At 43.9% G+C, this 27,149-nt stretch overlaps 1 protein-coding gene across 2 annotated transcripts in view; it reads left to right on the forward strand.

Moving 5' to 3' along the window:
* Window positions 1–27,149, forward strand: part of LOC109904270 (calmin) — a 44,550-nt gene that overhangs the window by 6,853 nt on the left and 10,548 nt on the right. For both annotated transcript variants that reach the window (XM_031787895.1, XM_020501513.2), the window contains exons 2-8: window positions 21,666–21,727; window positions 24,619–24,714; window positions 25,078–25,161; window positions 25,671–25,763; window positions 25,900–26,093; window positions 26,445–26,638; window positions 26,921–27,003. In XM_031787895.1, the coding sequence (XP_031643755.1) occupies window positions 21,666–21,727; window positions 24,619–24,714; window positions 25,078–25,161; window positions 25,671–25,763; window positions 25,900–26,093; window positions 26,445–26,638; window positions 26,921–27,003 (806 nt within the window). The remainder of the gene's footprint in view (window positions 1–21,665; window positions 21,728–24,618; window positions 24,715–25,077; window positions 25,162–25,670; window positions 25,764–25,899; window positions 26,094–26,444; window positions 26,639–26,920; window positions 27,004–27,149) is intronic.

Here is a 27,149-nt window from a genome sequence, read left to right on the forward strand (position 1 = left end):
AGCATTCAAAATGTAACGACTACTTTTGGGTGTCATGGAAAATGAAACGATTAAAAAGTACATTATTTTCTTTAGGAATGTAATGGAGTAAAAGTAAAAGTAGTGGTTGGGTAGGAATGGTCGGGTAGGAATGGTCGGGTAGGGCTGGCCGGGGAGGAGTGGTTGGGTAGGAATGGTCGGGTAGGAATGGTCGGGTAGGAATGGTCGGGTAGGAATGGTCGAGTAGGAATGGTCGGGTAGGAATGGTCGGGTAGTAGTGGTCGAGTAGGAGTGGTTGGGTAGTAGTGGTTGTAGTAGTGGTTGGGTAGTAGTGGTCGGGTAGGAATGGTCGGGTAGGAATGGTCGGGTAGGAGTGGTCGGGTAGGAATGGTCGGGTAGGAGTGGTCGGGTAGGAATGGTCGGGTAGGAATGGTCGGGTAGGAATGGTCGGGTAGGAATGGTCGGGTAGGAATGGTTGGGTAGTAGTGGTTGTAGTAGTGGTTGGGTAGGAATGGTCGGGTAGGAATGGTCGGGTAGGACTGGCCGGGGAGGAGTGGTTGGGTAGTAGTGGTTGTAGTAGTGGTTGGGTAGGAATGGTCGGGTAGGAATGGTCGAGTAGGACTGGCCGGGGAGGAGTGGTTGGGTAGTAGTGGTTGTAGTAGTGGTTGGGTAGGAATGGTCGGGTAGGAATGGTCGGGTAGGAATGGTCGGGTAGGACTGGCCGGGGAGGAGTGGTTGGGTAGTAGTGGTTGTAGTAGTGGTTGGGTAGGAATGGTCGGGTAGGAATGGTCGAGTAGGACGGGCCGGGGAGGAGTGGTTGGGTAGTAGGGGTTGTAGTAGTGGTTGGGTAGGAATGGTCGGGTAGGAATGGTCGAGTAGGACTGGCCGGGGAGGAATGGTCGAGTAGGACTGGCCGGGGAGGAGTGGTTGGGTAGTAGTGGTTGTAGTAGTGGTTGGGTAGGAATGGTCGGGTAGGAATGGTCGAGTAGGACTGGCCGGGGAGGAGTGGTTGGGTAGTAGTGGTTGTAGTAGTGGTTGGGTAGGAATGGTCGGGTAGGAATGGTCGAGTAGGACTGGCCGGGGAGGAGTGGTTGGGTAGTAGTGGTTGTAGTAGTGGTTGGGTAGGAATGGTCGGGTAGGAATGGTCGAGTAGGACTGGCCGGGGAGGAGTGGTTGGGTAGTAGTGGTTGTAGTAGTGGTTGGGTAGGAATGGTCGGGTAGGAATGGTCGAGTAGGGCTGGCCGGGGAGGAGTGGTTGGGTAGTAGTGGTTGTAGTAGTGGTTGGGTAGGAATGGTCGGGTAGGAATGGTCGAGTAGGACTGGCCGGGGAGGAATGGTCGAGTAGGACTGGCCGGGGAGGAGTGGTTGGGTAGTAGTGGTTGTAGTAGTGGTTGGGTAGGAATGGTCGGGTAGGAATGGTCGAGTAGGACTGGCCAGGGAGGAGTGGTTGGGTAGTAGTGGTTGTAGTAGTGGTTGTAGTAGTGGTTGGGTAGGAATGGTCGGGTAGGAATGGTCGAGTAGGACTGGCCGGGGAGGAGTGGTTGGGTAGTAGTGGTTGTAGTAGTGGTTGGGTAGGAATGGTCGGGTAGGAATGGTCGAGTAGGACTGGCCGGGGTGGAGTGGTTGGGTAGTAGTGGTTGTAGTAGTGGTTGGGTAGGAATGGTCGAGTAGGACTGGCCGGGGAGGAGTGGTTGGGCAGTAGTGGTCGGGTAGGACTGGTCGGGTAGGAATGGTCGAGTAGGAATGGTCGAGTAGGACTGGTCGAGTAGGACTGGCCGGGGAGGAGTGGTTGGGCAGTAGTGGTCGAGTAGGACTGGTCGGGTAGGAATGGTCGAGTAGGAATGGTCGAGTAGGACTGGTCGGGTAGGAATGGTCGAGTAGGACTGGTCGGGTAGGACTGGTCGGGTAGGAGTGTCGGCAACGATAGCGTCTAAGGTCTACTTTCAGGGACCAGACATCTGTTAAAGTATTTTCTAAAAGTCCTCTACTGAACTGAACCTGCTGCTGACATACATTACCAGTCAAAAGTTTGGACACACCTACTCATTCAAGGGCTTTTCTTTATTTGTACTATTTTATAAATTGTAGAATAATAGTGAAGACATAAAAACTATGAAATAACACATAAGGAATCATATAGTAACCGTAAAAGTGTTAAACAAATCCAAAAATATTTTATATTTTAGATTCTTCAAAGTAGCCAACCTTTGCCTTGATGACAACTTTGCACTCTCTTAGCATTCTCTCAACCAGCTTCACCTGGAATGTTTTTCAAACATTGTTGAAGGAGTTCCCACATATGCTGAGCACTTGTTGGCTGCTTTTCCTTCACTCTGCGGTCCAACTCATCCCAAACCATCTCAATTGGGTTGAGGTCGCGTGATTGTGGAGGCCAGGTCATCTGATGCAGCAGTCCATCACTTACAGAGCATGGAGGTGTGTTGGGGCATTGTCCCATTGAAAACAAATGATAGTCCCGCTAAGCGCAAACCAGAAGGGATGGCGTATTGCTGCAGAATGCTGTGGTAGCCATGCTGGTTAAGTGTGCCTTGAATTCTAAATAAATCACAGTGTCAAAAGCAAGCACCCCCACACCACCACACCTCCTCCATGCTTCACAGTGGAAACTACACATGCAGAGATAATCCGTTCACCTTCTCTGCGTCTCACAAAGACACAGCGTTTGGAACCAAAAATCTCAAATTTGGACTCATCAGACCAAAGGACAGATTTCCACCTTTCTAATGTCAATTGCTCATGTTTCTTGGGCCAAGCAAGTCTCTTCTTATTATTGGTGTCCTTTAGTAGTGGTTTCTTTGCAGAAATTTGACCATGAAGGCCTGAGATTCACCTTACTATGAACAGTTAATGTTGAGATGTGTCTGTTACTTGAACTTTGTGATGCATTTATTTGGGCTGTAATTTCTGAGACTGGGAACTCAAATTAACTTTTACTCTGCAGCAGAGGTAACTCTGGGTCTTCCTTTCCTGTGGCAGTGCTCATGAGAGCCAGTTTCATCATAGCGCTTGATGGTTTTTGCGACTGCACTTGAAGAAACTTTCAACGTTTTTGAAATTTTCCGGATTGACTGACCTTCATGTCTTAAAGTAATGATGGACTGTTGTTTCTCTTTGCTTATTTGACCAAATAGGGCAATCTTCTGTGTACCACCCTTACCTTGTCACAGCACAACAGATTGGCTCAAACGCATTAAGAAAGAAAGAAATTCCACAAATTCATTTTTAACAAGACACAGCTGCTATTTGAAATGCATTCCAGGTGACTACCTCATGAAGCTGGTTGAGAGAATGCCAATAGTGTGCAAAGCTATCATCAAGGCAAATGGTGGCTACTTCGAAGAATCTCAAATATAAACTATATTTTGATTTGTTTAACACTTTTTTCGGTTACTTATTGATTTCATATGTGTTATTTCATAGTTTGGATGTCTTCGCTATTATTCTATAATGTAGAAAATAGTAAAAAAATAAAGAAAAAACCTGGAATGAGTAGATGTGTCCAAACCTTTGACTGGTCTTGTAAACTTAAAATCAGCCAGGGAGAAAGTCTGAAACCCTTCCACTGTAGACTGTCGACTCCCCAGTCGGAAAAGAGAGAGAAGGCTTTTCTTCTGAAGAGCTGTGACAGAACAGATTTTCATACGATGTGTGGAGCATGGAACTGCCTCGACCATTCACACTTGTTTGAATGTGATGTTGTTGAACGCTCGCCAGGCCAGTCAGTCCCCCTCGTCACAGCACTTAGCCAACACACACAGTAACTCGAGGGAAGAGACAGAGCACACACAGTGCTGCACACATTCTGGTATGAGTTTGAGGACGGCAGGGTACAGAGAAGGGGGGGGGGGGTGACGACCACAATGTTCTCATCTCTTTTACTCACCCCCTGGTCTATTAGTATATTTTGTTCCTCCTAAATTCTGTAGCGGTCCTGAGGCAAGTCCAGTAAACCAGCTCAGATGTCCTCTTCATTCAGAGCAAATTCAATTTCCCTTTGACTCTCTCCCTGAAGCCTTTAATGTTTATTCAACTATATTGAAACCCTTGCAAAGACACGAAATGCACTGAGTAATTTACTATCACTGTACGCAATCCATCTCACTGTTTGGATACCCTAAGAGACCCCATAGGACTCTAGTCAAAAGTATTGCATTTGGGATGCAGGCATTGTGCACCTCCTGTTTTTCCTCTTGGACAGAAAATTCATTATATTGCAGTGTTAAGAAGCAATCAACTCACATGAAATCAGTGCAGAGGATGTTCATATTGCTCTGTATTAATGCAGCCTTGCTGCCTGTACTGCACACTTATACAGTATCACACACTTCCATGCTGTATTCATTTGCTTAGTGCTGCTGCCTTCACCCCCTCAGCTCTCTCACTCTCACTCCCCACCAGTCTGAACCTCTATGCAAAACTGGAGAATCCGCTGTGGGTAAAAGAAAAGCAGAATTAAGGTCTCATGTACTCTATCTTGTCAATGCCGTTCTTGGAGGCACAGGGAGAAAGAACCACTTTCATCTGCCCCTGCACCTCCACTTCCTCCACATTATTTCTCGCTGCATGGTTCTAGAGCATCACTGATGTAGTGAGGTTCCGGGAGGACATAGGTGTGCAGCAGGAGACTTCCCAGTTCTTCCCAGTTCCCTGACATGTACCAAGCATGTGTATGTAATGTTTGTGTGTGTGTGTGTTTAGTGTTTGTGCAGTTTGTGTGTGTGTATGTGATGAAGAATATGCAGCTGAGAGCTGGACACATGCGCAGCAGAGCTGTTATGTAAGCCATGTTAACCCCATCAGTGATGGATTCACTAGCATACTGTAGCATACTGTTGCTGACATGTACTAAGTGTGTGTGTGTGTGTGTGTGTGTGTGTGTGTGTGTGTGTGTGTGTGTGTGTGTGTGTGTGTGTGTGTGTGTGTGTGTGTGTGTGTGTGTGTGTGTGTGTGTGTGTGTGTGTGAGTGTGTGTGTGTGTGTGTGAAAGAGTTACTGTTGCTTACGTAGCCAGACATCAAGAGTTCCAGGATGATGGTCCTATTCAGTTATTTTTTATTTACTCTAAGTTCTTTCTTGATGAAGTCTAAAGTTACTGTTTTGTAAAGAGGCAATTTTCCTCTCTAAAAATACCATGTCTCCTTGTAAAAGGTCAACGGTTATATTGTTGGATAAACTTGTGGAGAGAGAGAGAGAGAGAGAGAGAGAGAGAGAGAGAGAGAGAGAAAGAGAGCGAGAGAGAAGAGAGAGAGTGTGACTACACTGGGTGAGGTCATTCTACTCTTTGTCTGAGGTCTGTATAATGCCCTGAAAAAAGTGGCCAGTTTTATTAGACGCAGGTGTTTCTACCAAGTGGAGGAACGGTCGAACAGAACTTTGAACACTGTTGAATAAGTTTAGTTAACCCTCATGGATTGCAGTGATGGTTGTGCTCTCTCCGCCTACATCTCTGTTTTTATAAATAGCAACAATTGTTTCTGAGAGACGCTGTTCTCAGGTTGACCCGTAGCCATCTGCGTAGCTAGACAGGTTTGATCCGAGAAGAGGAATACAGATGCATGCTAGATATTTTTCTTCCTTCTTCCTTTCATTCCTTCTGATTCCTCAAGTCATTGCTCTCATTCCATATGATCTCATTTACTGTCTACTTGACTTTCTATGTTAATTAAAATTTTATATAATCATTACTGATGCATTTTAATCTATGACAACTTTATTAGAGGGAAGGAAGAACAAAAGACGAGGTCATTAGGAGTATGTCCAATTAACAGTATAGCATATGCATAAATAATGCATGAACGCCCCTCTCATCTGTTATACCCAAATTCACCCCAACTAACTGATCGGTACATGAGCAAAGAGCACAGTACATACAATGGTATTGCAATAGGCTCTGTTTGGTTTGTTTTGGCTTAAAATGCAGAAGAGATTTGTATCCTTTATTTAGTTTTGTGGAAACTTGTCTTTTGTATCTTTTGTTATCATTGTGCCTGTACTTGTGATTGTCTTGTTTAGTTGTTTAGCCTTGAAAGAATGTGGAAGATGCAGGCTGTGACATCAGCAGGTCTTTTCTTTATCGCCTCAGACTATTCAGTTGCCAGTTTGGCTGTCGTTTTCTTTATCTCAATCGTCTTTGAGATAAATTATCTTGTTCTTTAATAACATAATGCCTCTGTCAAGAAAGACCTCAATGATTTGAGGAATCAATCAGCAGATTGTTGCCTGTTACTTGTCTTTATTTCTGAATGTTCTTTCTGTCGACCTCCCTAGTGGCGCAGTGGTCTAAGGCTCTGCATCGCAGTGCTAGCTGTGCCTCTAGAGATCCTGGTTTGAGCCCAGGCTCTGTCGAAGCCCGCTGCGACCGGGAGACACATGGGGCTGCGCACAATTGGCCCAGCGTCATCCTGGTTAGGGGAGGGTTTGGCCGGCAGGGATGTTCTTGTCCCATCATGCTCTAGCGACTCCTGTGGCGAGCCAGGTGCAGTGCATGCTGACACAGCCGCCAGGTGTTCCGGGTTAAGTGGGTATTGTGTCAAGAAGCAGTGCGGCTTGTTTGGGTTGTGTTTCGGAGAGGATGCACAGATCTCGGCCTCTCCCGAGTCCGTACAGGAATTGCAGTGATGAGACAAGACTGTAACTACCAATTAGAAAAAAGAAATACAAAAGAAGTCTTTCTGCCCAAGAAATGGAGAGGTAGAGCCCACACTTTTATCTCTGATCTCCGTATAAGGAACCTACCTGCAGTTAAAACAACTAGTTTTGACCTCACAAACACATTGACTGAGTCCCAATTGGCACCCTATTGCCTTTTTAGTGCACTACTTTTGACCAGGGCCCAAGTAGTGCACTATATAGGTAATAGAGTGCCATTTAAGACACACACTAAGTTCACCTGAGAGTCAGACATGTAGGTGCTTCTGACTCGTAACAGCTGGAGTGGAAACTAAAATTAAATCCCAGTATGAGTCTCACTGTGCTCTGCTGTAGTTTGGTCTTTTTATTTCTGATAGAGACTACAGTGTTGTTATACCATGTCTTCAAATGGGTAGTAACCTCACATATCACATTTAGATGCAATGCAAAATCCAGGAATTGTTTGCATATGGAAATGCTTCTGTGTTTTGGTTTCCCGGTATCGTCCATGTTGGTTTCCGGGCACTCTGCTTTAGGTAGGGTTTGAACAGAGGTAGTATCCCAAATGGCACCCTATTCCATATGGGCTTTCTATGGGCCCTGGTCAAAAGTAGTGCAGAACATAGCGGATAGGGTGCATTTACAACAAACAAACTCCTACTCAACCCACATTATAAAAACCCTTCCTTTCCTGTCAGTAATGATCTTTAACAACAGGATATGTTTAGTCATGTAAATGCAATTTCCTTAAAATGCCATACAAACCTGCAGTACTGTGGGGTTTGGGATCCTAGGTTTAACCTTTGGGCTATGGAGTTTAGTTACAGGTCTGTAGGTGAAAAGGTAGTGGGATCCTTGCTTTCACCTATTTGACCCTATTGGACCAGCTACCTGAAGGAAGGAGGCATGACTTTCTGGTATGTAGAGTGATTGTGAAAAATATGCAAATAACAGATAAGGTGAAGGAAGGAGTGGACACACTTTTTAGTTCTAGTATTGTTCAGGCCCCACCTCTGTCCTGACCAAACAGGTCTCTGTCTCATCGAGCTAATCATTGGTGATGTCTAGCCACTTCACTTCACCCTTCACTTTATTATGGTCTTAATAGCACAGTTTCGAGTTAAACAAGAACCTGATTGATCCTTGCTCTGTGACAATGGATCTGCACCAAGAAACACACTATGCAACCCATAATTACTGCTGATTGCTTTTCTGTATTGGTGATTGTAGTTCAGAAGAAGGAGTTATTCTTCAGTTGGTGATTGTAGTTCAGAAGAAGGAGTTATTCTTCAGTTGGTGATTGTAGTTCAGAAGAAGGAGTTATTCTTCAGTTGGTGATTGTAGTTCAGAAGAAGGAGTTATTCTTCAGTTGGTGATTGTAGTTCAGAAGAAGGAGTTATTCTTCAGTTGGTGATTGTAGTTCAGAAGAAGGAGTTATTCTTCAGTTGGTGATTGTAGTTCAGAAGAAGGAGTTATTCTTCAGTTGGTGATTGTAGTTCAGAAGAAGGAGTTATTCTTCAGTAAGTGATTGTAGTTCAGAAGAAGGAGTTATTCTTCAGTAAGTGATTGTAGTTCAGAAGAAGGAGTTATTCTTCAGTTGGTGATTGTAGTTCAGAAGAAGGAGTTATTCTTCAGTAAGTGATTGTAGTTCAGAAGAAGGAGTTATTCTTCAGTTGGTGATTGTAGTTCAGAAGAAGGAGTTATTCTTCAGTAAGTGATTGTAGTTCAGAAGAAGGAGTTATTCTTCAGTAAGTGACTGTAGTTCAGAAGGAGTTATTCTTCAGTAAGTGATTGTAGTTCAGAAGAAGGAGTTATTCTTCAGTAAGTGATTGTAGTTCAGAAGGTGTTATTCTTCAGTAAGTGATTGTAGTTCAGAAGGTGTTATTCTTCAGTAAGTGATTGTAGTTCAGAAGGTGTTATTCTTCAGTAAGTGATTGTAGTTCAGAAGGTGTTATTCTTCAGTAAGTGATTGTAGTTCAGAAGGTGTTATTCTTCAGTAAGTGATTGTAGTTCAGAAGAAGGAGTTATTCTTCAGTAAGTGATTGTAGTTCAGAAGGTGTTATTCTTCAGTAAGTAGGTTTAGATGTTGATTTGCTGGTTGGCAACTATATAAATAGAACAGTTTGGATAAATATGGAAAAACTGGTCAGCAAGATCACGTCACTGAAGCTTATGTAGCTATTGCACATGTGCAGTTGAAGTCAGAAGTGTACATACACTTAAAACTCGTTTTTCAACCACTCCACAAATTTCTTGTTAACAAACTATAGTTCTGGCAAGTCGGTTAGGACATCTACTTTGTGCATGACACAAGTCATTTTTCCAACAATTGTTTACAGACAGATTATTTCACTTATAATTCACTGTATCACAATTCCAGTGGGTCAGACGTTTACATATACTAAGTTGTCTGTGCCTTTAAACAGCTTGGAAAATTCCAGAAAATTATGTCATGGCTTTAGAAGCTTCTGATATGCCAATTTACATAATTTGAGTCAATTGGAGGTGTACCTGTGGATGTACTTCAAGGCCTACCTTTAAACTCAGTGCCTCTTTGCTTGACATCATGGGAAAATCAAAAGAAATCAGCCAAGACCTCAATCAAAAATTGTAGACCTCCACAAGTGTAAGGGGGTGCGTCCTGGCAGCAGAGAAGTCAGACGCAGGAGAGAAAACTGTGTTTCCAGTGGCGCAGTTTATTAGACAAAAACTCACTGGGAAACATAACAAATACAACAAATGGGTACAATACCCTACGCCAGGACAAACGTGCACAAACACTTCCAAATAACAATCCCCGACAAACACATGAGGCAGAACAGAGGATTAAATACACAACATGTAATTGTTGGGATTGAAACCAGGCGTGAAACAAGACAAGACAAAACCAAAGGAAAATGAAAAGAGGATCAGCGATGGCTAGAAAGTTGGCGACTTCGACCGCCGAACGCCGCCCGAACAAGGAGGGACCAACATTGGCGGAAGTCGTGACAACAAGTCTGGTTCATCCTTGCGAGCAATTTCCAAATGTCTGAAGGTACCACGTTCATCTGTACAAACAATAGTACGCAAGTATTAAAACCATGAGACTACGCAGCCTTCATACCGCTCAGGAAGGAGACGCGTTCTATCTCCAAGAGATTAACGTACTTTGGTGCGAAAAGTGCAAATCAATTCCAGAAGAACAGCAAAGGACTTTGTGAAGATGCTGGAGGAAACAGGTACAAAAGTATCTATATCCACAGTAAAACGAGTCCTATTTCGACATAACCTGAAAGGCCGCTCAGCAAGGAAGAAGCCATTCCTCCAAAACTGCCATAAAAAAGCCAGACTACGGTTTGCAACTGCACATGGGGACAAAGATCGTACTTTTTGGAGAAATGTCCTTTGGTCTGATGAAACAAAAACAAAACTGTTTGGCCATAATGACCATCTTTATGTTTGGAGGAAAAAGGGGGAGGCTTGCAAGAACACCATCCCAACTGTGAAGCACAGGGGTGGCATCATCATTTTGTGGGGGTGCTTTGCTGCAGGAGGGACTGGTGCACTTCACAAAATGGATGGCATCATGAGGAAAGAAAATTATGTTGATATATTGAAGCAACATCTCAAGACATCGGTCAGGAAGTTAAAGCTTGGTCGCAAATGGGTCTTCCAAATGGACAATGACCCCAAGCATACTTCCAAAGTTGTGTCAAAAAGGCTTAATGACAACAAAGTCAAGGTATTGGAGTGGCCATCACAAAGCCCTGACCTCAATCCCATAGAAAATGTGTGGGCAGAACTGAGAAAGTGTGTGCGAGCAAGGAGGAGGCCTACCAACCTGACTCGGTTATACCAGCTCTGTCAGGAGGAATGGGTCACAATTCACCCAACTTATTGTGGGAAGCTTATTGAAGGCTACCCGAAACGTTTGACCCAACTTAAACAATTTAAAGGCAATGCTAACAAATACTAATTGAGTGTATGTAAACTTCTGACCCACTGGGAATGTGATGAAAGATATAAAAGCTGAAATAAATCATTCTCTCTACTATTATTCTGACATTTCACATTCTTAAAATAAAGTGGTGATCCTCACTGACCTAATTTTTACTCTGACGAAATGTCAGGAATTGTGAAAAACTGAGTTTAAATGTATTTGGCTAAGGTATATTTAAACTTCCGACTTCAACAGTACATGAATGTGTGTGTGTGTGTGTGTGTGTGTGTGTGTGTGTGTGTGTGTGTGTGTGTGTGTGTGTGTGTGTGTGTGTGTGTGTGTGTGTGTGTGTGTGTGTGTGTGTGTGTGTGTACAGTGTGTGTGTGTGTGTGAGAGAATAAAACTATACTTTTAGATTGATGGATGGATAATTGATTTCACAAACGTCTGTGTGAACTAGTCTATTGATTAGCTGTAAAAAAGAATATAGATCATGTTCGGATAGAAATTAAATTGGTTATTGGTTATTTACACATTTTTACCTACGGAGACTTACATAAACATACTTCTATAAACATTTCCACTACCCTTTATTTTAAAGGCCTAATGCATCCATTTTTATCTCAATATCAAATCATTTCTGGGTAATAATTAAGTACCTTACTGTAATATTTTTTTAATATGGCTATTTATCAAAACTATTTATCAAGCAAGAATTCCGCTAGGACTGTCTGGGAGGGTCTGAGTGGGGAGGGGAAGGGGAAAGGTACCTGAAAGCGGAAAACTAGTTGTTATTGGCATAGAGGTTTGTAACTCTATTTATTATTGGTTTATTAACTAATTTACCGCCTGGTGATGTCACCAGACAAGGCGAAACTTCACCCATGCTGATATTAGAATGTCCTGTGTAGATTGGATTTCCAACCAGCAACTATCAGGAAATAACACTGATCAAATCTTTTCACACTTTTACAGTGTTAGTTTCATCAATTGTTGTGTAATAGGATACAAAACATAGAACAAAAATAATTTGGACTGCATTTGGCCTGTAAAGGGGCATTCTGGGATTCAAATAACAACATTTTACCCCTCTTTTTCTCCCCAATTTTGATCTTGACCCATTGCGGCAACTCCCCAATGGGCTCTGGAGAGGCGAAAGTGAAGTCATGCATCCTCCGAAACATTACCCGCCTAACTGCGTTTCTTAACACCAGCCAGCTTAACTCTGAAGCCAGCCGCACCAATGTGTGGCGACCGGGGTCAGCCTGCAGGCGCCCGGCCCACCGCAAGGAGTCTCTAGGGTGCGATGAGCCAAGTAAAGCCCCACTGGCCAAAACCCTCCCCTAACCCGGACGACGCTGGGCCAAACCCTCCCCTAACCCGGACGACGCTGGGCCAAACCCTACCCTAACCCGGACGACGCTGGGCCAAACCCTCCCCTAACCCGGACGACGCTGGGCCAATTGTGCTCCGTCCTATGGGACTCCCAGCCACGGCCGGTTGAGGCACAACCCGGGAATGAACCCCTGTCTGTAGTAACGCCTCTAGCACTGCGATGCAGTGCCTTAGACTAGGAGGCCCCAGATTCAGCCTTTTATGGTGTGTGCGGAGGATGTTTTTTATTAACACTGGAGACCTTTTCTATGGTAACCATACCCCGTTGGGAATAGCTATTTGTGTTCCATTATCTTCCTACAGAGAAATACATATTTCTATTGGCTAATCCCAAACATAAGAATAAGATAGAGTCGTTTTTCAATTAGGCACGGACGGTGAGGCCTATATAGAACAAGGAAAGGTTATCTAAAAAGAGATATACACACACCGGTAATTCCTCTAGTTATATAACCCCTTTCATTAAGACACAAGCAGCAGTGTCTTAAGGGAATCCCCTATAATGGTTGTTGAATATTTTACTGAAAGCTCCTCTTTGATATTCACAGTTGTATACAGTAGTTGCTCTGCAGTCTGCACAGTACAGAATGCAGCAGCTGTGATGTGATGAAACCAAACCAAGGACCTGATTTAAATGCAAAGCAACATAAATCAACAGGAGGGATGTATTGAGAGTGGGTGAACCCAGCATCCATCCATTCATCCATCCATCCATTCATCCATCCATTCATCCATCCATCCATCCATCCATCCATCCATCCATCCATCCATCCATCCATTCATCCATCCATCCATTCATCCATCCATCCATTCATCCATCCATTCATCCATCCATCCATCCATCCATTCATCCATCCATTCATCCATCCATCCATCCATTCATCCATTCATCCATCCATCCATCCATTCATCCATCCATCCATCCATCCATCCAACACATTTATTTAATCTTTCTCGCCTACTTTCAAAGCAGATTCTGTACTCTCTGTTCCTTCCGACTACTGTGAGGTGCGTAGGAGGTGGTGCCAGTCAGGCAGTCAAACAGGTCTGTGTCCCAAATGGCACCCCATTCCCTACACAGGGCCCATAGGGACTATATAGGGAATAGAGTGCCATTTTGGACACATCGGGACATCTGGAAGCATTCTGATACCCAGGGAGGAAGATTCCTGCCCCCCCCCCCCGCCCTCCTCTTCTTCTTCACTGGCTCTAATTGGCTAGCAATGAGGCAGAACATTGCAGAGGCACTAGCTGCTGACAAGATTGCCCTCAATCACACTTTATTTTGTTCATTAGTGGGAATTGCTTTCTGATGGAGGAATGCGACTGTTTGTCATGGTGTTGGACTTTGATGTTGTTCTTTTATCTATCATATTGACTTCAATCGTCAGTGAAGGGAAAATGTTGCTGAAGGGAAAATGTTGCTTAAAAAGGATGTCAATATTGGATCGGATACTTTTCTCTTTGGCAGGGATTTAATCCAAACAAGCGCGATCGGATTCGATCCCGGTCTTAGTCTATTATACTTGCTTCTGGCACACTTTCCACACGTTCCACATTTTCCTAAGATATGTTTATATGTTTATATCCACCATGCTGATGCAGAGTTGTATGGTAAGCTCTGACATTACTGCTTGTTCCTTTAAATGAATAATTATCACATGAACAGTGGGTGGATTTACCCTGCAAAAGATACACTAAACTCCTACAAGAACAGCCTTTGTCAATACACATCTAGTATTTACAGATCTGTGTCATTACGCAGCTAGTATTTACAGAGCTGTGCCATGACGCATCTAATATTTACAGATCTGTGTCATTACGCATCTAGTATTTACAGATCTGTGTCATTACGCAGCTAGTATTTACAGATCTGTGTCATTACGCATCTAGTATTTACAGAGCTGTGCCATGACGCATCTAATATTTACAGATCTGTGTCATTACGCATCTAGTATTTACAGATCTGTGTTCAATAAAAGCACTGAGTACTAATTGCCTCTTAATGATAATTGTTCCGTCCCACTGTGCTGTCCCCCATCTGTTTGACACTCTGAGATGGTATAAAAGAGTTGGGACAGAATGTTAAACAGGACAATGATATCCCAGTGAAAGGCTTTCTCTACCATATATTTGAATCTCAGTAGGTTGCTTCTCAGCTGGCTCCACCACTCTTTGCATGGCAAGCAAATGAGAGCGGCCTCACTGCTCTCACGGAGTCTGTGTTTGTCTAACGCCAGCGCCAACACACTGAGCCAAAAGAGAGGGAAAGGGGGTATATAGAATATATACAGTACCAGTCAAAAGTTTAGGCATACCTACTCGTTCAAGGATTTTTCTTAATAAAAAAAAAACGATTTTCTACATTGTAGAGTAATAGTATAGGCATCTAAACTATGAAATAACACATATGGAATCATGTGGTAACCAAAAAAGTGTTAAACAAATCCAAATATATGTTATACTTGAGATTCTTCAAAGTAGCCACCCTTTGCCTTGATGACAGCTCTTGGCATTCTCTCAACCAGCTTCACCTGGAAAGCTTTTCCAACAGTCTTGAAGGAGTTCCCACATATACTGAGCACTTGTTGGCTGCTTTTCCTTCGCTCTGCGGTCCAACTCATCCAAACTCTCAATTGGGTTGAGGTCGGGTGATAGTGGAGGCCAGGTCATATGATGCAACACTCCATCACTCTCCTTCTTGGTTAAATAGCCCTTACACTGCCTGGATGTATTTTGGGTCATTGTCCTGTTGAAAAACAAATGATAGTCCCAATTAACGTAAACCAGATGGGATGGCGTATCGTTGCAGAAGGCTGTGGTAGCCATGCTGGTTAAGTGTGCCTTGAATTCTAAATAAATCACAGACAGTTTCACCAGCAAAGCACCATAACACTTCCTCCTCCATGCTTCACAGTTGGAACGTCACATGCGGAAATTATCTGTTCAAACCAACCATCAGACCAAAGGTCAGATTTCCACCGGTCTAATGTCCATTGCTCGTGTTTCTCGGCCAAAGCAAGTCTCTTCTTCTTATTGGTGAGCTTTGGTAATGGTTTCTTTGCAGTAATTTGATTCACGCAGTCTCCTCTGAACAGTTGATATAGAGATGTGCCTGTTTACTTGAACTCTGAAGCATTTATTTTGGCTGCAATTTAAGGTAACTCTGGGTCTTCCTTTCCTGTGGCGGTCCTCATGAGAGACAGTTTCAACATAGCGCTTGATGGTTTTTGCAACTGCACTTGAAGAAACTTCATGTTCTTGAAATTTTTCAGATTGACTGACCTTCATGTCTTAAATTAAAGTAATGATGGACTGTTGTTTCACTTGGCTTATTTGAGCTTTTCTTGCCATAATATAGACTTATATATAATATAGACCCCAAATAGGGCTATCTTCTCTATACCACCCCTACCTTGTTACAACACAACTGATTGACACCTGTTAACTGAAATGCATTTCAGGTGACTACCTCATGAAGCTGGTTGAGAGAATGCCAAGAGTGTGCAAAGCTGTCATCAAGGCAAAGGGTGGCTACTTTGAAGAATCTCAAATATAAAATATATTTTTATTTGATTTAAACTTTTTTGGTTACTATATGATTCCATATGTGTTATTACATAGTTTTGATGTCTTCAATATTATTCTACAATGTAGAAAATAGTAAAAATAAAGAAAAACCCTTGAATGAATAGGTGTGTCCAAACTTTTGACTGGTGCTGTATGGCTGGCTGCCAAGAGCCTAGGGCCGAAATGTCCCTCTTTGTTTTGAAACTTTGTTTCAATAAATATATATTTTTTATTAAATGGAGAATGTCTCATCTCAACTTCTGATGTATTATTCGATTATTTAAGGGAGCACCTCTTCTCCAGTTGTTCGAACACAAAACCCCTTTTTGCCTTGCCAGCTACCTATCTAATTTATTTATATGATAATATAGGATTATTAGATTACAATCATGACATTTCCTCTGCCGCTGCAGACATTGAGGCTTCAGTTTCTCCTCGATATTGGATTAACCTGATAAATCCTAACAATAGAAAGAGTATCCATGGTAACAGCAGTATTATCTAATAAGATATGCGCTGCCTCCAAAACTAACAATAGCCCGGATAAGATGAGGGTAGATAGAGTGCATAGAGAATTTCTTGTCAAACTGTACATGTTGACACATGGACATTCATAGTGAACAACAGTGAGCTTGAATTTGACATACCAGACAGACGAGAGGTACTGGTTCTCGGTTGCGAATCAAATGGCATACTATTCAATACATAATGCACTACTTGTGACCAGACTCCTATGGGCTCTGTTGAAAGTGTGTGCACTATATAGGGAATAGGGGGCCATTTGGGATGCCTTAGTTACACACAAAGAATGACCTCATCCCTTCTTCAGGACCCCGTCTTTCAAAGATAATTTCTTAAAAATCCAAATATCTTCACAGATCTTCATTGTAAAGGGTTTTAACACTGTCTCCCATGATTGTTCAATGAACCATAAACAATGAATGAACATGCACCTGTGGATCGATCATTAAGACACTAACAGCTTACAGACGGTAGGCAATTAAGGTCACAGTTATGAAAACTTAGGACACTAAAGAGGCCTTTCTACTGACTCTGAAAAACACCAAAAGAAAGATGCCCAGGGTCCCTGCTCATCTGCGTGAACATGCCTTAGGCATGCTGCAAGGAGGCATGAGGACTGCAGATATGGCCAGGGCAATAAATTGCAATGTCCATACTGAGACACCTAAGACAGCGCTACATAGAGACAGACAGACAGCTGATCGTCCTCGCAGTGGCAGACCACGTGTAACCACACTTGCACAGGATCGGTACTTCTGAACATCACACCTGTGGGACAGGTACAGGATGGCAACAACAACTTCCTGAGTTACACCAGGAACGCACAATCCCTCCATCAGTGCTCAGACTGTCCGTTATAGGCTGAGAGAACCTGGACTGAGGGCTTGTTGGCCTGTTTTAAGGCAAGTCCTCACCAGCACAAACCCACCGTCGCTGGACCAGACAGGACTGGCAAAAAGTGCTCTTCACTGACGAGTCGCGGTTTTGTCTCACCAGGGGTGATGGTTGGATTCACATTTATTGTCAAAGGAATGAGTGTTACACCGAGGCCTGTACTCTGGAGCGGGATCCATTTGGAGGTGGAGGGTCCGTCATGGTCTGAGGCGGTGTGTCACAGCATCATCCGACTGAGCTTGTTGTCATTGCAGGCAATCTCAACACTGTGCGTTACAGGGAAGACATCCTCCTCCCTCATGTGATACCCTTCCTGCAGGATCATCCTGACATGACCCTCCAGCATGACAATGCCACCAGCCGTACTGCTCGTTCTGTGCGTGATTTCCTGCAAGACAGGAACGTCAGTGTTCTGCCATGGCCAGCGAAGACCCCGGATCTCAATCCCATTGAGAACGTCTGGGACCTGTTGGATCGGAGGGTGAGGGCTAGGGCCATTCCCCCCAGAAACGTCCAGGAACTTGCAGGTGCCTTGTTGGAAGAGTGGGGTAACATCTCACAGCAGAACTGGCAAATCTGGTGCAGTCCATGAAGAGGAGATGCACTGCAGTACTTAATGCAGCTGGTGGCCACACCAGATACTGACTGTTACTTTTGATTTTGACCCCCCCTTTGTTCAGGGACACATTATTCCATTTCTGTTAGTCACATGTGTGTGGAACTTGTTCAGTTTATGTCTCAGTTGTTGAATCTTGTTATGTTCATACAAAAATTTACACATGTAAAGTTTGCTGAAAGTAAACGCAGTTGATAGTGAGAGGATGTTTCTTTTTTTGCTGAGTTTATAACATACTAATCAGGGGAAATGGGAACCAGGTGTGTGTAATCAGACAAGAGAGTCCGGGGTTGATGATAATGAATCCCGTTCAGTGAAAGCCTAGAAGGCCGGTGACGTCGACCTCCGGAACTGGTGAACAGAATGAGCAGCAGTACCGGAGGATCTGTGACAATAGAGTATGTATTCACTGTGATCTGACCATCTGAGTGCCTGTCTTTGGGTTAAGGTCAGGGTGATTCAGAGCTAGTATCTTATCACATAGACAGTATGACCACCTTCCCGTTCCCATACTAGAATGGGGACTGTTGTAAAGACAGTATGACCCCCTCCCCCTTCCCATACTAGAATGGGGACTGTTGTGAAGACAGTATGACCCCTTCCCATACTGGAATGGGGACTGTTGTAAAGACAGTATGACCCCTTCCCATACTAGAATGGGGACTGTTGTAAAGACAGTATGACCCCTTTCCCCTTCCCATACTAGAATGGGGACTGTTGTATAGACAGTATGACCCCCTCCCCCTTCCCATACTAGAATGGGGACTGTTGTAAAGACAGTATGACCCCCTTCCCATACTAGAATGGGGACAGTTGTCAAGACAGTATGACCCCCTTCCCCTTCCCATACTAGAATGGGGACTGTTGTAAAGACAGTATGGCCCCCTTCCCATATTAGAATGGGGACTGTTGTAAAGACAGTTTGACCCCCCCCCTCCCCCCCTTCCCATACTATAATGGGGCTGTTGTAAAGACAGTATGACCCCCTCCCCCTTCCCATACTATAATGGGGACTGTTGTAAAGACAGTATGACCCCCTTCCCATACTATAATGGGGACTGTGGTAAAGACAGTATGACCCATTTCCCCTTCCCATACTAGAATGGGGACGGTTGTAAAGACAGTATGACCCATTTCCCCTTCCCATACTAGAATGGGGACTGTTGTAAAGACAGTATGACCCCTTTCCCCTTCCCATACTAGAATGGGGACAGTTATCAAGACAGTATGACCCCCTTCCCCTTCCCATACTAGAATGGGGACTGTTGTAAAGACAGTATGACCCCCTTCCCATATTAGAATGGGGACTGTTGTAAAGACAGTATGACCCCCTCCCCCTTTCCATACTATAATGGGGACTGTTGTAAAGACAGTATGACCCCCTCCCCCTTCCCATACTAGAATGGGGACTGTTGTAAAGACAGTATGACCCCCTCCCCCTTCCCATACTAGAATGGGGACTGTTGTAAAGACAGTATGACCCCCTCCCCCTTCCCATACTAGAATGGGGACTGTTGTAAAGACAGTATGACCCCCTCCCCCTTCCCATACTAGAATGGGGACTGTTGTAAAGACAGTATGACCCCCTCCCCCTTCCCATACTAGAATGGGGACTGTTGTAAAGACAGTATGACCCCCTCCCCCTTCCCATACTAGAATGGGGACTGTTGTAAAGACAGTATGACCCCCTCCCCCTTCCCATACTAGAATGGGGACTGTTGTAAAGACATTCACAGCCACACATCCTTTAAATCACCACCAGCTTACAATGATATACATTCACAGCCACACACGCACACACACGCACGCACGCACACACACGCACACACACACACACACACTCTAACTGAGGTATTTGAGTGGGTCCAGAAGCAGCGTGACATAATATTTCATAATACCGCCAAACATAAACGCTACAGTAAGGCTCTCTGCAGAGGACCTTCCGTTTTGGCCCAGAGTATGTTATTCCTAGAGCGGAGCAGTATTTTGGATCATGTACCTGGAAGATTAGATCAACAGTGAGTTATGGATGGCCATGGTTATTAAATGTTTTATTTCACTAGCCTGTCATGACATGGGTGTTTTCTCACAGTGGCTAATTGACACAAATCACTGCCCTCATCAGAGAGGAGGTGTACATAATATACTGTGTATTACTGTGAATAACAGTGTATCACAGTGTCACACAAGCAGCTGAACAAGTATCAATTACACAGCACTTTATCTATGAGCTCGACATGTTCTAAGGCTTTGAGCTCATCAGGTTCTTAGGCTATGAGCTCATCATGTTCTTAGGCTATGAGCTCATCATGTTCTTAGGCTATGAGCTCATCATGTTCTTAGGCTATGAGCTCATCATGTTCTTAGGCTATGAGTTCATCATGTTCTTAGGCTATGAGCTCATCATGTTCTTAGGATATGAGCTCATCATGTTCTTAGGCTATGAGTTCATCATGTTCTTAGGCTATGAGCTCATCATGTTCTTAGGATATGAGCTCATCATGTTCTTAGGATATGAGCTCATCATGTTCTTAGGATATGAGCTCATCATGTTCTTAGGCTATGAGCTCATCATGTTCTTAGGCTATGAGCTCATCATGTTCTTAGGATATGAGCTCATCATGTTCTTAGGCTATGAGCAAAGAGGATACAATATAATAAAACAGTCTGATAGAATGTAAACATCAGTTTATGATGATTAATAGTCTTATACGCTTAGTGTGACACTACAAACAGAAATACATGAAGAGCTCAGTGTTAATTACTAAGCTTTCTTATGTAATCTCCTGGGGGTTCTTTCCTCCTGCCTGCGACCGATTCTCTTTCCCAGAGCAAGAGCAGGAGCCTGCTTTTACTGCAGTGTGACTGTGTGTGTGTGTGTGTGACTGTGTGTGTGTGTCTCCCCTTCTCTCTGTTTCTGCATGTCTCTGTCTGAAAGTGTGTGTGTTGTGTCACTGAGTGTGTCTAAGTGTGTGTGTGTGTGTGTGTGTGTGTCTATGTGTGTGTGTCTATGCGTGTGTGTGTGTGTGTGTGTGTGTGTGTGTGTGTGTGTGTGTGTGTGTGTGTGTGTGTGTGTGTGTGTGTGTGTGTGTGTGTGTGTGTGTGTGTGTGTGTGTGTGTGTGTGTGTGTGTGTGCGTGTGTGTGTGCGTGCGTGTGTGTGTGTGTGTGTGTGTGTGTGTGTGCGTGTGTGTGTGTGTTACCGTGTGTGTGTGTGTGTGCGTGTGTGTGTGTGTTACCGTCTGTGTGTGTATAGTGCATGTCTCTATAATGAAGGGGCCATTTCCCAGCGTTCCACCTCTCCTAGTGCCAGCAACCAGACGGAAACCAGCCAACAACCGGCCGCAAACCAGCCAGCAACCTTAAAGACACAAAGAGCCTGGCTGGTCTGGGGCTTGGCGACAGCTTGGAGCACTCAGCTGTGACAGAGAGTGAGAGAGAATAGAGAGAGTGTGTGGGGGGGAGCAGAGGCTTAGAGTGAGGCCTACTCAGGGTCCAGTGATAGCAGCAGAAGGAACCGTGTCTAAAATCCAGATGAAACATTGTTTGGAGATTAGGACCAGCAGTACTCTGGGTCAGCTGCTTATGTTTGGCTCAATGCGGTGAAGTCGTGAAAGAGCTCTTACTTGTGTGAACAAATGCCTATTTTTACAACAAACTCACACCAGAGGAAGGAAGAGATCACCCCATGTGAGAATTGCCTGGTGGCTGGCCAGGGAAAAAGGGGTTGTCATGAACATAAATGGTATTTTGGGAATGAAAAAGGATGATTTCATTGGCTGCTGGCAATTTTTGGTTTGTTGATATAGCACATTATTCTAGCCTGGGTCAGTCTGTTTCTGCTCTCTATACCTCCTTACGGAGTTGTGTTTGGCTTGACAATGGCAGTGGAGTAGGCAGGAGCACGGACAGATCTGGGACCAGGTCCCGGTCAAAAGTAGTGCACTATATAGGGAATAGGGTGCCATTTGGAACGCACTGTAGTCTAGCAGTAGAGGCTGTTGTCTTACATGAGTCGTCAGTATTGATGCTGCTAGTCTCTTCTCTTTATTCCCATCTTTTATCCACAGACACCATGTTCACTTCTTCCTCTGCGTTTCTGTTGTTTTTCTATTTCAGTTGAAAGAGAGGTCGTTCAGAAGAGGACCTTCACACGATGGATGAATCTGCATTTGGAGAAGGTAAGTCAGTCTACAGATCAGGATTTGGATCAATTGCATTTCAATTGAAACAGAAATTTCCTACAATGCTTCTTTGTGAGAAATATTTGGAATTGGAATTTCAGGTTAACTTCCTGAATTGACTGAATTGAAATGGAATTGACCCCAACCCTGCTACACGTAAAATAACCCTAGGTTCAGGAAATAGTCTGCGTACTCCAGTTTGTGGTGAGATAAACTTAATTTTAGGGATTTCTCTTTCAACAACAACAAAATCCCTATAATTAAGTATATCTCACCACAAACTGGAGTACACAGACTAATTCCTGAACCTAGGGTTATTTAAGGTGTCAGAAGCACCTCATTTGTATTTCGCGCCTTCTCTCTGACAACACTTTGAGTCTATCCCTCACACAAACAAATAGTTGTTGCCTCTCCCTCTGCCGTAAAAATGATAGATAGACAACATAACAAATGAATTAGTCAGTAAATGCTAATCTGATAGAACGTGTAGATGCTATCTGTCTGTAATAGAGTGGATTTACTTCCCCCTAATGCTGTACAGGTGGTATTGTGGCTGCATCTCAAAATGGCAACATTTTCCTAATATAGGGTCCATAGGGCTCTGGTCAAAAGTAGGGCACTATAAAGGGAATAGGGTGCCACAGACATCAGTCATCAGACACCAGACATCAGTCATCAGACATCAGTCATCAGACATCAGTCATCAGTCATCAGTCATCAGACATCAGTCATCAGTCATCAGACATCAGACATCAGTCATCAGTCATCAGTCATCAGACATCAGTCATCATACATCAGTCATCAGACATCAGTCATCAGACATCAGTCATCAGACATCAGTCATCAGTCATCAGTCATCAGACATCAGTCATCAGTCATCAGTCATCAGACATCATACATCAGTCAAATCAAATTTATTTATATAGCCCTTCATACATCAGCTGATATCTCAAAGTGCTGTACAGAAACCCAGCCTAAAACCCCAAACAGCAAGCAATGCAGGTGTAGAAGCACGGTGGCTAGGAAAAACTCCCTAGAAAGGCCAAAACCTAGGAAGAAACCTAGAGAGGAACCAGGCTATGTGGGGTGGCCAGTCCTCTTCTGGCTGTGCCGGGTGGAGATTATAACAGAACATGGCCAAGATGTTCAAATGTTCATAAATGACCAGCATGTTCGAATAATAAGAAGGCAGAACAGTTGAAACTGGAGCAGCAGCACGGCCAGGTGGACGGGGACAGCAAGGAGTCATCATGTCAGGTAATCCTGGGGCATGGTCCTAGGGCTCAGGTCCTCCGAGAGAGAGAAAGAAAGAGAGAAGGAGAGAATTAGAGAACGCACACTTAGATTCACACAGGACACCGAATAGGACAGGAGAAGTACTCCAGATATAACAAACTGACCCTAGCCCCCCGACACATAAACTACTGCAGCATAAATACTGGAGGCTGAGACAGGAGGGGTCAGGAGACACTGTGGACCCATCCGAGGACACCCCCGGACAGGGCCAAACAGGAAGGATAGTCATCATACATCAGACATCAGTCATCATACATCAGACGTCAGTCATCATACATCATACATCAGTCATCATACATCAGTCATCAGTCATCAGTCATCAGACATCAGTCATCAGACATCAGTCATCAGACATCAGTCATCAGTCATCATACATCAGTCATCATACATCAGTCATCAGACATCAGTCATCATACATTAGTCATCAGACATCAGTCATCAGACATCATACATCAGTCATCATACATCAGTCATCATACATCATGCATCAGACATCAGTCATCAGACATCATATATCAGACATCAGTCATCAGACATCAGTCATCAGACATCAGTCATCATACATCAGACATCAGTCATCAGACATCAGTCATCAGACAACAGTTATCAGACATCATACATCAGTCATCAAACATCAGACGTCAGACATCAGTCATCAGACATCAGTCATCATACATCAGACATCAGTCATCAGTCATCAAACATCAGTCGTCATACATCATACGTCAGACGTCAGTCACCAGTCATCATGCATCATACATCAGTCATCATACATCATACATCAGACATCAGTCATCAGACATCATACATCAGACATCAGTCATCAGACATCAGTCATCATACATCAGTCATCAGACATCAGACGTCAGTTACCAGTCATCATGCATCATACATCAGTCATCATACATCATACACCAGACATCAGTCATCAGTCATCAGCCATCATACATCAGACATCAGTCATCAGACATCAGTCATCAGTCATCAGACATCAATCATCAGACATCAGTCATCATACATCAGACGTCAGTCATCATACATCAGACATCAGTCATCAGTCATCAGTCATCAGACATCAATCATCAGACATCAGTCATCATACATCAGACATCAGTCATCATACATCAGACGTCAGTCATCATACATCAGACATCAGTCATCAGACATCAATCATCAGACATCAGACATCAGTCATCATACATCAGACATCAGTCATCATACATCAGACGTCAGTCATCATACATCAGTCATCAGACATCAGTCATCATACATCAGACGTCAGTCATCATACATCAGTCATCAGACATCAGACATCAGTCATCATACATCAGTCATCATACATCAGTCATCATACATCAGACATCAGTCATCATACATCAGACGTCAGTCATCATACATCAGTCATCAGACATCAGTCATCATACATCAGTCATCATACATCAGTCATCAGTCATCAGACATCAGTCATCATACATCAGACATCAGACAAACTCACTTTAGCTGTTGAGCATCATCAAAGGAAGACTGAAATGTGTTTACATTTTTACATCATCAGGGCTGTTGAAAGATGAACTCTCCTCTCCTCTCCTCAGTGCACTCCTCCGATGGAGGTGAATGACCTGTTCAGAGATATCCAGGATGGAAGGATACTCATGGCCCTGCTGGAGGAACTGTCTGGATGCAAGCTGGTGAGATTTCCCTTTTAAACAATATTACACCATCCACAGTGTATTCAGATGTTAGTTGCGGTTTGTTGATTCATGTGTATGCATTCCAAATGGCACCCTATTCCCTATGGAATTAATGACTGGGGTGCTGATTAATGACTGGGGTGTGCCACAAATTGCACCCTATTACCCTATTACCTAACCAAAGCCCTGTGGGCCCTGGTTAAAAGTAGTGCACTATATATGGAATAGGGTGCAATTTGTGAGGCAAGCCATGGTTATGCTAGATATGGAGAAGTCGTGTGTTAAAGATTGTGTTTGAGTTTGTTATCAGTAGCTAACAACACACCTGTTGATCATTGTATGGTTGATGTCCTCCACCAGCTTCATGGATGGAAGCAGTCCTCACATCGTATCTTCAGACTGAACAACATCGCTAAGGTCCTTACCTTCCTGGAGGAGAGAAATGTGAGTATCACAGCCAATCACCTATGAATATCACAGCCAATCACCAATGAATATCACAGCCAATCACCTATCAATATTGCAGCCAATCACCTATGAATATCACAATAATTTTTTTTAAATCTTGCTTAAAGCACTAGCCAGTCCCACCAGAATTTCGCAGGGATTTTTTGTGATATTTGTGGGTAATAATGCTTGACATTTTGCATGGCAATATGAAATGGTTTTGTCCAATTTGTCGCGAAAATGTGCTGACGAGTAAAACGGTTTAGACGGTGATGGGTTAATTTGTTGCGATAATATTGTGATGATTTTGCTGTTTTATGCAGAAACAGTGTGGTGATAGGTAAAATTTGCAGGCCCTCTCATAATATGCAGGAATTGTTGATTTTCCCCAAAAATGTGCAATCGCAAAATTGCGAAATCCCGAAAGGACTGACTAGCATACCACAACTGTCTAAACCTCCTGTTGATTGGTTGGATTGTTTACCTCGGTGTGTTTACCTGCACAGGTGAAGCTGGTCAGTATTGACGCTGCAGATGTTGCCGATGGCAACTCTTCCATCGTTCTTGGACTCATCTGGAATATCATCCTGTTTTTCCAGGTAAACTCTCTCTCTCTCTTTCCTTCTCTTTCTCTTGCTCTTCTTACCTCTGTCTTTCCACTGCTCGCTCTCTCGCCCTCTCTCTAGAAGATATTCAAATCATGAAATAAGGGCCTCCTCCTCCTCTGTCTCTCAGATCAAGGAGCTGACAGGGAACATTAAGAGTCAGTTCCCCTCGTCCTCTAGCCTCTCCTCGCTCCCCACCAGCTCAGACTCCGACACCTCCCACTCCAGCACGCCCTCCTTCGAGAGACCGCGCTCCATCGCCATGAGGGATCATGGGAAGCCCATCAAGACGCTCCTGCAGTGGGTCCAGAGACGAACCCGGAAGTGAGTGGTGATTGGACAGCAATCATATATCAAATTCATAAGAGATGATCTCACCAATTGGATAGTTTATTTGATTAGCCTGAATATCCAGTACAGGCAACAGTTAATACAGTAATATACATACACACAAGTTTGAAAGTTTGATTGCAATGCAGTTTTTCCAGACATCATGTTTAAGTGTTGTCAGTTGTTGCTGACTTGCTGAGTCCTGTCTGTCTGTCTGTCTGTCTGTCTGTCTGTCTGTCTGTCTGTCTGTCTGTCTGTCTGTCTGTCTGTCTGTCTGTCTGTCTGTCTGTCTGTCTGTCTGTCTGTCTGTCTGTCTGTCTGTCTGTCTGTTTGTCTGTCTGTCAGGTACGGTGTGGCGGTGCAGGACTTTGGGAAGAGCTGGACCAGTGGGCTGGCCTTCCTGGCTGTCATTAAGTCTATAGACCCCAGCCTGGTGGACATGAGGAGAGCTCTGCTGAGGACAGCCAGGGAGAACCTAGAGGAGGCCTTCAGGACAGCCCACTACAGCCTGGGCATACCCAGACTACTGGATCCAGAGGGTAAACTATTCAATTCCAACTCAGTTCAATTAAATAAGACTTTATTCATTCCCACAAGGGGCAAATATACTAGTCTGGTCTCAGATCAGTTTGTGCTGTATAGCCAACTCCTATGGCTGTTGTCATGCCAAACTGTTTGACATGACAGTGGTCATAGATGTCAGTTGACAAGACAGTACAAGCAGATCTGGATCCGGGCTACAATTATGCTGGACAAGCAGTGTACATTTTCCACTAGGCTGTTGTCCTTCTGTTATAATTCTCACGTTAATATTTGCATAGACGTGACCATCAACCCTCCAGACGAGCAGTCCATCATGACCTATGTGTCCCAGTTCCTCGAGCACTTTCCTGGGATGGAGGAGGTGAGAGAGGCTGCATAGAGTGCATAGGGGTCTGGCCAAAAGTAGTACACCATATAGGGATATGTAGTATAAACAAACCATAGGTGACTCTCTCTCTCTCCCTCTCTCTCTCTCTCTCTCTCTCTCTCTCTCTCTCTCTCTCTCTC

This window comes from Oncorhynchus kisutch, linkage group LG14, assembly GCF_002021735.2.
Source record: "Oncorhynchus kisutch isolate 150728-3 linkage group LG14, Okis_V2, whole genome shotgun sequence".
Classification (NCBI taxonomy): Eukaryota; Metazoa; Chordata; class Actinopteri; order Salmoniformes; family Salmonidae; genus Oncorhynchus; species Oncorhynchus kisutch.